This window comes from Dasypus novemcinctus, chromosome 7 (assembly GCF_030445035.2).
Source record: "Dasypus novemcinctus isolate mDasNov1 chromosome 7, mDasNov1.1.hap2, whole genome shotgun sequence".
Taxonomy (NCBI): domain Eukaryota; kingdom Metazoa; phylum Chordata; class Mammalia; order Cingulata; family Dasypodidae; genus Dasypus; species Dasypus novemcinctus.
In genome coordinates this window covers 42,374,879-42,387,536 of record NC_080679.1, presented here as the reverse complement: position 1 = coordinate 42,387,536, position 12,658 = coordinate 42,374,879, and the positions used below count along the sequence as shown (strand labels likewise).

The 12,658-nt window shown below is 36.0% G+C and overlaps 2 protein-coding genes across 9 annotated transcripts in view; one reads left to right on the top strand and one right to left on the bottom strand.

Annotated features, from left to right (window-relative positions):
- The window catches only part of FAM117B (family with sequence similarity 117 member B), a 171,174-nt gene extending 166,171 nt beyond the window's left edge, over positions 1 to 5,003 (top strand). Inside the window, exon 8 of the mRNA XM_004458869.5 lies at positions 1,158 to 5,003. Coding sequence (XP_004458926.2) covers positions 1,158 to 1,476 — 319 coding nt within the window. The 3' untranslated portion in view covers positions 1,477 to 5,003. The remainder of the gene's footprint in view (positions 1 to 1,157) is intronic.
- A 3,951-nt stretch (positions 5,004 to 8,954) lies between these two features.
- The window catches only part of ICA1L (islet cell autoantigen 1 like), a 98,191-nt gene continuing 94,487 nt past the window's right edge, over positions 8,955 to 12,658 (bottom strand). For all 8 annotated transcript variants that reach the window (XM_058300359.2, XM_071216179.1, XM_071216177.1 and 5 more), the window contains one exon: positions 8,955 to 11,591. In XM_058300359.2, coding sequence (XP_058156342.1) covers positions 11,476 to 11,591 — 116 coding nt within the window. In that variant the 3' untranslated portion in view covers positions 8,955 to 11,475. The remainder of the gene's footprint in view (positions 11,592 to 12,658) is intronic.

Sequence of the window (12,658 nt, the reverse complement as noted above, 5' to 3'; positions counted from 1 at the left end):
AAAGCAAATACCATGCAGTGGGTTGGCTTAAACAGTGGATATTTATTGCCTCACAGTTTTGAGGCTATAAGGAGTCTAATCACGGTGATGCTTTCTTCCTAAAGACTGGCAATCTGGAACTGGCCACCAGTTATCCCTGGTCCCAATGTAGATGGTGCCTTCTCCAGGTTCTTCTCCCTTTGTGGCTTTCTGTCTGAATTTCATTTTGCTTATGAAGGACTCCAATAGTAGGATTAAGACCCATCCTGATTGAGTTGGGACACCCCTTAACTGAAGTAACCACATCAAAAGGTCCTACTTATAATGGGTTCAGACCCACAGAAATGGATTAAGTTTAAGAACGTGTTTGGGTTTTTTTGGGTGCATAGCTGTAAGCCTCCATACCACCTTAATTTCTTTTTACTTGGGTGGCACTAATATGTTATTTTAACAACTTAATAGTGTTTCATGAAAAAAACATGAAAAATTTAACACCAGTATCCTTTTCAACTCTTTGGGTTATTTTCAGCAGCACCTGGGGACAGGGAAGAATTTGGCTTCAATCAAAATGTCCAAAGCAAATGACTACCATTTGCTTTATTTTGGTTACAAAAACATTTGCATTATCTTGATCAGAAAACCTAGCATGGTTAACTCAGAGTTGTTTGTCATATTTTTTAAGAAAACTTAAAAACCTATCCTTACCAAATTTAATCATGCAGTGGTAGAACTTAACAGTGATTGACTTTGTAGATTATCAATTTCCATGCCTTCTCCTTTCAAAACAGTGCAAACCTTAGAAAAATTATGATAGTGCACAACTTATTTTTGTCTTTAAACATCTAGATTTTCTTTCGCTTTAGATAATTCATTATTCATATTACCTATCTTATATCTGGACTGAAATTGCAGTGGTCACTATTCTGAGCCACCTGTGTGGTTATGACAGACTTAACCAGGGAACTGAAAGCAGGAATGATGAATGTTTGCCTTTGGCATTCTGAGATACATGTTTTGAATCATATGTCTAATATTGCTTTGGTTCTTGGCATTTGAAGCTTTTGACAAGTAGTTCCAGCTTTGCATTCCTTTTATATATCTGTTATCTGCTTTTTAAAAAGTAAAAGAACTCCTTCTAGCATGACTTAAACATATTGGGTTGTCTGTTTTATGTCTAGGCCAAAACAACTTCATGAAATCCCAGCCTTTTACTGTCCTGACAAGAACAAGGTGAATTTCATTCCTAAAAGTGGCTCTGCTTTCTGCCTTGTCAGTATCCTCAAGCCACTCCTTCCCACACCAGATCTTACCCTCAAGGGCTCTGGCCACAGCTTGACCGTCACCACGGGCATGACGACCACCCTGCTGCAGCCTATTGCTGTAGCCTCCCTGTCTACAAACACAGAGCAAGACCGAGTCTCTCGAGGAACGAGTACAGTCATACCATCGGCCTCTCTGCACCCACCACCAGAACCAATTGAGGAAGCAGAAGGATAGGTCCCAGTGCTGCGTGTCCATTGTTCTGGAAAACTGAGAACCTCCTCAGATCACTTGACTATGACAGCATCTTGCGCTTGCAGTTGGCTGTGATGTGGTCCAGCTTCCTGCTGTTGACATGTGACAGTGAAGCTTCTGGAAGAAAGCAGCCCCTCTGATGGCTCTGCCCCACTCTTGAAGTCCAACCTTCAGTTCTTAGCCTGCTTTTTTTAAAGCATTAATTGAAATTTTAAAAAGGTCTTATTCTTTACTTTTGGATGGCCAACTGTACATTGCTTTTCATTTTCAAATTAGACTTCTTAAAAAAAAAAAAAAAAATCCCTGATCCCTGCAAACATGATTCCTGAGGGGAGACGTGAATGATGCTGCAAGAACCATCTTTTATATGAAAATGACTATTTTATAATACCAATGTTACATTTTCTGAAACATAGCAAACAGGATGTTCAAAAGATTATTTGGTGGCCTCTGTTTCTTGTTTCCCTTTCTAGATATGTGCTTTTCTCAACTGTTTCCAGCTTTGGGACCAAAGGGACTGTTGACATTTTCCCAGCAATCTTAATCTCATGAATATGTTCTTCTTCCAAACAAGATTTGATAGGTAAATACATTGAACCAAGTATATATGAAAAGAGATAAAAAGCAATATCACTATATTATGTGATTTATGTTTTTTGATGTCAGAACTTTGTGCTTTGGGTGAAATATTTGTAAAACTGCTGTTTTCGTCACTACTCCTGTACATATTTCACCATATGGTCAGAAAAGTTATAGTCTGGAGACAGGCGCTTTAACATGGTCTCTCCCATCATTGGAACTTGGTTTAAAAATCAGCAAGCCAAAAGGAAACTACCCAGTGTCGATTGCTAGCTAGAAGTAAGGATCCCCTTTGCTTTTCTGGAAAATATATACTACATGATCTCCTCCTTTACCACAGGTAATCATCACTGTATCATAGCCCCAAAAGATCCTAAAATGGCTGTGCATGGATTCCCTCCTTTGCTTTTTGTGATGCTGTTGTCTTGTGGATTTGGTCAGGATTAATAGTTTGCCATAAGTGTAATCCATTGAGTAGTAATCCACAGCCACAGAATCTTGTGACTGACGTTTTCTTTATGGTGGCTAGCACTGACATATGTTGCCTATAGATTTGCTAGTTTTCCCTCTGACATTCCACACAATGAGGAAAACAGACAAGGAGAGCTTTAGAACATAAACAATGAACATAAACAACAAGCATCTCTGAAAAATCTGTGTGATTTGGGATTTGGGCTCATCCTAATATGAATAACATGATAATAGGTATTTCAGTTCTGGGTATGTGGTAGTAAAAATAAGGAGCAGCTCTTTTTAAAAATGAGTTTCAGTGACAGTTTTGATAAAAGGCATCCCTCTAAGATATTTATATACTACCCTATGATGCTAAAATTGGATGTTCCTATACATATTATAGGCAGAATAAAATTTTAAATACTTGTAAAAGAGATACTGTTCCTTCACAGTCAATATGTCAGTTTGTCCAGACATTACCCCATCAAGGAAAACCTAGTGGTAGCAATAAATCTTCTAAAAAGACTACTTATACTTGTGTACCTTTAAAACAGCTAAATAATTTAAAAATATGTGTTGTAAGTTCAAAGTGGAGATATTATTAGATAAATCAGATAAATTCTAACACTTGAATAAACCTGTCAGGTTTTAGGTGGTTGGACCAGTGGACTTTGGCACTTTTCCATGCAAAACCAATTTACTTGGGACTAGTACATTATGCCTTCTAAAGCAGTAAAAGCTCAGTTATTCCCGATACAAATTTTCTAGTTGATTCGTTTTTTGAGAACCTCGTTCTCCCTTATGCCTTTTGACTTTGCCATTCTACCGCAGAATATCTGCTTTTTCAGAAATGCAGAAACAGTAAAACTAAAATCTGGTGAATTTGTGTGGATGGTGGAAGAGGAAATGAAATACAAGGTTTAAAAAAAAAGTTCTTGGATTACCTGAATTATCTTAAAACTATACTCTTCTCCTTGCTTTATTCTTGCTTTCCTCTTCTCTCTTCATCCCTACCAGTCACCAGGGTTTTTAACATGCCACTTTGTAAACATTTTCCCCTGTTGTGCATGTTTAATTCACACTTTTTTGTAGAGTTCCAGATATCCTTAATCTTAATTTAAAATTGGAATGGAAAAACAAGTTTAAGATTCATTGTTTACAAAATCACTTGTAAGCAGAACTTCAAGTCTAATGTTAGGTTCTAAGGAGAATGAATGTGCAGGTAAATGAATTGTATGACAACCAAACAAGTCCGCTTAGGTTTGGGAGGAAGAGAGCCTGAGATTTGATAAGAAAGGTACAAGGTACAAACAACCCTAACTGCCAGTGCCAAAGGGCTAATTTTTAAGCATATATGCTTTATTGCAGTCTTGAAAAAAAATTATAGATTGATTCAGCTATTTTTTTTTTAACCCTTATTAGTTCACAGTCGTAAAGGGGTCTGTTCACAATAGAATGCATAATATTGTTTTCTACAGTTCCGTTCCTTGTTATCATGTTATCTTGTAGAAAACTGGACAAAACATAAATAAATTAAAATAGCCTCAATGGAAATATAAATTTTTAAAATTTTACTTCCATTGTAATAAAGACGTGCATGGCATGTAACTTTAAGGAAAAGGCTCTATTCTCTGGTTATTGTTCATGTTTTCAATCTCAGTTATTTTTACCCTTAAGCAAATTTCTTCCTTTTGATGATAAAATTTATAGAAATTTACTGTTTCTAATCATGACTGAGTCTATTGTAATGGGTTTTGTGAGCAATTATGTTTTAAAAGATAGTGGTTTTATTTCTTAAGTTGTTAAGCATGGAAGCCAAAATTATTTTTTAACTAGTGTCTTCATTTTGTTCAGAATTCTTCTTGTATTTATGACCACAAGCCAAATCAGCCTTATAGAAGGTGCTATTGCTAACTGTGGGCAACATGAAAGGCGTTTTTTAAATTTTTTGTGGTTGGCTTTTACTGGAAGAAGGTATTAAAAAATGACATAATGTAAAACCTTCTGTATGTCCAATATTAGGACTTGTCAAGATTTTCTTTTTGTTAAAGGAAATGAAAGAAAAATTGCCATTACTGTTCTAAACTTAAGATTCTTTCCTTAATGCTTGGAATTTTAATGTCCAAAACCAGACCGAAGGAAGTACATAATAAAGCTGAGAATACTTAATTCTGCACTTTAAGGTTTAAGTTTTACTCTACCTAAGTTAAGGATAAGCAGAGCAGCCCTGAACAATGTTTTGTTTATACAATCCTGTTGAAGAATATAATTTGTTTTTTAAAACTCTGCATCTTTCGTTTGTTGAAGTTGTATAAATCTTTTTTAAAAACAATTTTTTAAAAATTTGTTTTTCTAAAAAATTCTCCTAAAAATCAGCATTTCCAATGGTGATAAATATTGTTACTATGTACTTATGTATTCCCTGTACCTGAATGCTTGGTTGCTGCCTCACAAGAAAATATAACTTTTATCTTCAATAGTGTCTGTTCTTGAGTTTTTTCCTGTGTACTATATAAATATTGCCTTGAAAATTCAAATTATCTTTCTTTCCAGACATTTGTAGCCTAAAACAACTTATAAGTATGGGTTCTCTTTCACAAATTGATATAAAAATGGGTGTGTATTAAGTAGCATAATAAATGTCAATTGTTACCTCTTTGCTAACCTTCTCAGTTGATCTGGAACTTGAATGTACCTGATTTTTTGGTAAGTGCTAAGCAGACATTACAAATATAAGCAAGCACACTGAAAAGATACATATGTGTGTAAGAAATATATTTATCTCAGAGTTTGAGAGATTTTAGCAGGGGTGGTTGCTTAATTTCATTTTGAAGTATAGAAGAGGTTTGTTTTGCTTTGTTAATTCATTCTTGCTAAACCAACCATATCCCCCTTTATGGTGATGGTTTATTTATGCAAGACAGTTTAGGCTGAGTGGTTTAATGTGTATCCATACAACACAGCTAGGGGGAAAAAAGCAGGGTTTGGGGATTACGTGTGTGTGTGTGTGTGTGTAATAGCCACATTATCATTTCACAATGTCAGATGCAAAGAGCATCTCTCAAAATGGCACACAAAGTTTTCTCCTTTCCTTCAGTCTTCTCCCTCCATCCTTAAAGAAATTGAGAAGAGCATATTTAGTACAACAGAGGATTAGCTAAAGTGTAATCTCTTCATTTTTACCTCTCAAATTGTGTAGATTTTTATCCCCCCATTTGATTGATTTAATTTTTTTGCTTTGGTTCAGTAGTATTAAATTTACCACACACACAAAAAAGTTTTTAGGCCAATAGTGATTCTTTCCCATTGTTTACTTTTTAGTAGTGTGTGAAATATTCTCTTAATAGCAATTCCCTGCCAGTGTCTTATCAAATAGCAGTTCTTCTTTTCTAAGATTAGACCTACTTTATAAATACTTGTTAAGCCTCTACTAAAACATAGTAAGATAATACAGATAGCTTTCATATCTCTGGTTCAATGTTCAAGAGAAAGAGAATGAAAAACATAAGAATATATTGACAATGAGAATATTTTTTGTGGGTACAACGTTTGTTAAAGATACACACATCAGCAGTGGACTTTGCCCAGTGGTTAGGGCGTCTGTCTACCACATGGGAGGTCTGCAGTTCAAACCCCCGGCCTCCTTGAACTGTGTGGAGCTGGCCCATGCGCAGTGCTGATGCGCGTAAGGAGTGCTGTGCCACGCAGGGGTGTCCCCCATGTAGGGGAGCCCCACGCACAAGGAGTTTGCCCCGTAAGGAGAGCTGCCCAGTGCAAAAGAAAGTACAGCCTGCCCAGGAGTGGTGCCACACACACGGAGAGCTGACACAACAAGATGATGCAACAAAAAGAAACACAGATTCGTGTGCCGCTGACAACAACGCAGCAAATAGACACAGAGAACGGACAACCAGGGTGGGGGGGAAGGGGAGAGAATAAATAAATCTTTAAAAAAAAAAAAAGATATACACATGGATAGATACATAATAGGTGGTATTGTAAAATGTATTTCCGTGAGTTATAATCAAAGCAATTTGAAAACATTACTTTTGATGTCGATGCATGTCTTTGGGTTGGTCCAGCATCTTAATGCACAGATGAGACTGGAATCTTTAAGACATTGGTTCTGCTTCCCTTTTATTCACTTTTTATTTAATAACTTTCAAACACTTGCATCCTCTTCAAACTGCAAATTTATCCCCATATATTATAACTTTGCTTGGCTTTATATACGAGCATGGATTATTAGTCCTGCTGAGTCATTAGCAAATCATTGTGTTTTATAGAAGACTATCATTGAAACTCTAATGGTTAAAAACCATAAATATTATTATTTGTCTCAGCCGCATGTCTTTAGCAATAATGTTTGAGATCATTAGGATGACTGAGAGGAAAACCAGAGAGTGGTAGATGTAGGGGTACAGTTTGGATATTGTGACTCAGCTGCTTAATGGTCATGCAATCTTGGGCAAGGAAGTCGCCTTTTTTAATGTTTGCTTATGAGATTAAGGAAATGCTGACAATGCTGTCAATTAAATTGGCTAGTGAATATAAAATAGCATAACTTCTAAAACAAATATTATCTCCTTTATATTTTGCTAGGTTAAGTTTATTTCAAGGGTGTTTGATCATGGAGAGTGGTACTGTAAAATTCCTTTTATCTTAGGATGTTGAGTTGAAATCACAATAAAAACAGGTTAACATTTACTTATAGCTTGCCAAATGCCAGGCTCTGTTACTGCCAATAATTATCTTTACAATAACCCTGTTAAAGTAGATACTATTTTTACTGTCTAATAGATGAAAAAATTGGAATTAGGTTAAGTAACTTATCCATGGTCATACTGCCAAGGAAGTTAGTAATACAAATCCTCCTGCTCTCTGGTTTTAAATGTTGCTGTAGCTGCAGAAATTCAGAGAAATCTTTAATTTGGGAACACTTCTTTTAGAGAGGTAGAAATCAACTTAAGTCATATTTTTGGTGTACTCTTTAAACCTTTTCTAAAAATAATTATTTCCCTTTCCCCCTGCCTTATTTGCACTGTCTCTGTGTTCATTTCCTGTGTGCTCTCTATGCCTGCTTGTCTTCTCTTTAGGAGTCACTGGGAGTGGAATCTTGGGACTTCCCATGTGGGAGAGAGGTGCTCAGTTGCTAGAGCCACCTCTGCTCCCTGCTTTGTTGTATATCTCATTGTTTCCTTTTTGTGTCTCCTTGTTGCATCAGCTCACCATGCCAGCCCATTGCACCAGCTTGCTGTCTTGCTTGTCTTCTCCAGGAGGCATTGGGAACTGAACCCGGGACCTCCTATGTGGTAGGCAGGAGCTCAATTGCTTGAGCCACATCTGCTTCCCTAAACCTGACTTTTTGAAGAAAAGATTTATAAAGTTCATTTCTTCATCTCAATAACTTGGCATGCCCATTTCAGAGTGAGGACAAGGAAATGAAATCACCTGGATCACAATTTAATTCATATGTGTGCCTAAAGGCACTACAAAAAGTAAACAAATACACAGTATAAAGTGAGTTATCTCTGGCTGGTAGGGCTGTGGGTGATTTCTAGTTTTTGCTGTTCCAGACTTTAAAGTGAGAGGGTATTACTTTGAAATGCATGCTTCTGTCTTACCTGTTAACACCAACCAGATCTTTACCATTTTTGTATTTACAACTTGCTGGCAGTTGCATTGGTTTATTTGCACTGCTGAGTGAAGAACCATGTCTTGACTTTGAATGGCAAGAACTATTTTTTACTGAACTCTAATCTTCTTTTACATTATACACAAAAGATAGAAGATATTTTATATTGGGCTTATGGATGTAACCCATCCTAACAAACCAACATTTTTCTACCCATCCTGTTCCTCAGGTTTCCTTTGCAGTATTTAAACACTTTACTGTGGTAGATTTTAAATGCCTTACTTGTATGTTTCAAATGGAGTACTGCTGAATTAGTTAATATTTTAAAGTTTGTGTTTCCTTCCTTGTTTAATTTCTACATCTTAGATTCTGGTGCTTCATTGCTCAAGTAAAGAAATCCTGGGCCCGCTAACTCTATGGAATATAGAAATAAATGGGATCAATGTTGGCTTTCTTTTTTTATTCCTGCCTTCAGTAAATCAGGTTAAATACTATGGCTTATATTTCATTAGTTAGTGTTTTTAGAGTCAAAATTTGAATATTGATCATTTGTATTTTGTTACTGAGAGTATTTACACAAAAAACAGTCTGTTAGTTCTCATATCTTCTGTATTCCCCTTCTGTATGAAGTAAATTAGAAACAGCCTCACAAGGATATAAATTACTTGTTTTATTTTCATTCTGAGGTATCTTTATCAATTTAATCTACTTGGGTAGGAAAGTAAAACCCAGTTTGTGAATAGGGGAAACAAACCAATAATTGGATTTGTATTGAACACTTTAAGAAACAAACTTTTTTTGTTTTATGCCGTTTGTAGTGTTTATTAAAAGAGAATCAGAAAAATAGAGCACACTCAAAACTTTCTGTTCTAATGCTGTAAGGCCTACAGTTCTAGATGGATCTATAAAGGTAAGTTATAGGAAATATCCATAGTTAAAATACAAATACTTTTTTTCATTGTGCAAGTACAAAAACCTATTTTGTGAGATAGTTTGTTTCTGATCATATCAGAGCTATGTTCTACAATTAAAGATTTCCAAAAAAAATAAACACTGTTCTTGTCTTAAAATGCCCTGGTATTCCTGGCTGTCCTGTAAAGTGGTTGTGTAAAAAGAGTAGGCAAATTTTAATTTTTCTGGGACTTTTCTACGGTTAAATGCATTCTAATCTGGTATTAAAAGAATAAAAATACAGGTGTTTTCCCCCCATTTAATATAAAAAGTATTAATTTTAAAAACAGAGCTATCAACCTACCCTTGGTTAAGGTTAATTTACTTATTAGATGATCTAGATTGAAACAAATACCATCTGTTATACTTAGCTTGACCTTCCTATCCTTACTGGATATGTAGTTGATTTCCTATATTAGCAATCAAGGTTTAATACAGCAAAATTCATTCTTTATAATCCTGAAATTAATGGTTGAATTGAAATAGCTAATTCTGAGAAATTATGGTTACCTCCATTTTAATAATGTTTTCAGTGTGGTATTAAAAAGGAGTAGTTAGACCTTGTTGAAATTTTAAGTACTTGCTAAAGCAGTAATGTGGCTTCTGTGTTAAATGGGTAACTACTACATATATATTCTTTGCTGAAAGAGAAGTTAGAGAAACTAAGAACTGAATAACAAAAATCTCTTGTATGTTTCTACTTTTTAAGAACCTTTACACTTAGAAAACTTAGGACACTATCTCTTCACATTCATATCTGGGATTCAGGCTTCTGGCTTGGAGAGGCTACTGGTTTTCTTTCACATTGAGGTGTCTTCATTTATCCCAGATAGTAAGAACTGCTCTGCATCCATGTGAGGGAGCTATATAGAGATCTTTGAACTAAGACATAAGTAAAGCTACCATTGCAAAGAAAAATGACACAAACTGAAGATAAACGGTTAGCATTAGTTTGGGGCCCTCAATCTAAACAAAGCACCACAGTTACCATGGTTATAGAATTTAGATTGTGATTTGTAGTCATAATCCTTAGTAATTGCACCTTGGCAGAACAAAGACAATATTGCATTCTGGGAAATTTCACAAATAGAGAAAAAATACTTCTGAAGGGATAAATAACAGCTTGTTACTATCAAATAAAGAAACAGAAATAAGCATGTGAAAAGATCTTGAAGAAAGACTCTTAATGTTCTTTTCCCAAGTCCTTGTTTCTGACTCTCAGATGTTGTCTTTCCAGCCTATGCAGTACTTGACCAGTAGTGATTTTTAGAGAGCTTGTGGGCTATTACGAGCCAAGTTAGGCCAGACTGCTGTGGATAGGAGTGATGTTAACCACAGAAAGAAGTGGAAAAATGAGTCATTCCTTTACTGATTGTGCAGAGCTTTCTATATTTCTGCCAGCAAGCATTCCAGGTTAAATCATGTCAAGAAATATGGGATGAGTAGACAAATATTTTTAAGGATAGGGTGTTTAAAATTTTCTCTCTCTCAGGTAGAAGTTCCTGGGTATTTTCAGGAGGGCTATTGGCAGTCACTTAGGGAGTATCCTACCCTTGTTTTCTTTTCTGGAAGAACATGAATACTACGTACTTTACATCAGTGTGTACAAAACCAGGCCTGACACCTGTATAATGTTTTGAATATTACTGAACATGCTTGTGGTTTATGAGCTGGGAAGAGAGAGTTTTCATTTCCATGAGGATGGGTTTAGTAAATTAAACATCCTGGTACACTCCCCATGAAAACTGAATAATGGAATTGGGGGAGGGGGTGTCTGTGATTTTTTATGAATAAAAAACTAGGTAACATTAAATTTTAGCCTCCAAATAGATAAAAACAAGCACCAAGTTTCTCTTTGATTTCATTTTAAAAATTGAGTTCTTATATCTTACTTGACTTTTCTAATTAATGACAAAGCTGATCTGGTTCTAGCACTTATTTCCATAACAGATAGCATCCCCTGCCACTATTTTATTTAAAAACTAACCCCAAACCACATGTCTTTTATCTACAGGTAGAATTCTCATAGCCAGCGGGGCAACTTATACATTAAAGGCTTTCCAAAGAAATAAGTCCAACTCCTCACTAACAATTATTTCTAGTTATTTTTAAAAAATTAATTTTGGTATCTTAACTCTTTTGTAATTTCTAATGTTTTCCACATATCAAAGTCACAAATTCAGGATATTAAAGGTGTACTCAATAGATGCAAATGTGATCCTTACCATCTGTCTAAAGTTGGCTGACATGTTAACACTTGTAAACACCATGCATTGTGTGTGGATTACAATAGAAAATTCCACAAAAGAAATATGTTGCAAAAATGATATCTCACAGCCACTGAAATGACATTGTAACTTCAGTCAAGCATTAAGAAGTTCATCATCTGAGTGTCCAATGGCATCTGGGTTTGAAAGTGGATCCAAGTCTGCAAATAGATTGAACCAGGCTGACATGTCTTGGGTAGCATTGTTGGGGGCTAGAAAAAAAGAAACACATTAAAGAGTTGTAGCTTTTTGAAATAACTTTTTAAAAATTACTTTTATGATTTTAAAGTGGATGATTCTTTTGAATCAAGGAAATTGAAGACAACTGACAAGAATAAACTATTATATCCTTTCTTGATAATTTTGAAAAGCTAATGCAGATACCTGAGCTTTGCCCAGGGTCATGATATTTAAGTAATTGCAAGGTGCTTTGAGAACTTGAGTTAAAAGTGGAAAGGTAGGGAAGCAGACTTGGCCCAATGGGTAAGGCGTCTGCTTACCACATGGGAGGTCTGTGGTTCAAACCCCGGGCCTCCTTGACCCGTGTGGAGCTCGCCCATGCGCAGTGCTGATGCGCACAAGGAGTGCTCTGCCACGCAGGGGTGTCCCCGTGTAGGGGAGCCCCACGTGCAAGGAGTGTGTCCCATAAGGAGAGCCACCCAGCGTGAAAGAAAACGCAGCCTGCTGAAGAATGGCGCCACACACACGGAGAGCTGACGTAACAAAAATAAACACAGATTCCCGGTGCCACTGATCAGGATAGAAGTTGTCACAGAAGAACACACAGCGAATGGACACACAGAGCAGACAACTGGGGGGAGGGGAGAGAAATAAATTTAAAAAATAATTTAAAAAAACTGGAAAAAAGAAGTGAAAAGGTAAGTAGTAGTATAGTCTTCTTAGAAACCCTAAGGTAACTTAGAGAAGGCTCTCAGATAAAGTTTAAAAGTAACCTTTGTTCCTATTAAGTAGAAGCTTTACATTTATAAATTCTGTCCTTAAAATCTATATTATAAAAGAAATATTACCAAAAAAATTAGCCATAAGTGTCCCTATTCCCACCACATTAACACAACCAAAACCTGTCGTTCAGTTTACAGGTTTTTTTTTTTTTTCATGTGCATCTTTTAAAAATTTGATATGTACAATATTCTATAGATCCTGCTGCTTTTTTATCCTGCCGTGTGAGAGAGAGGGAAAAAATTCTATAGAGAGGACTGTATCTCCGATACAACTTCTTGGTAACCAGCTCCCTCTTCTCTCCCTGTGGAGACTGGAA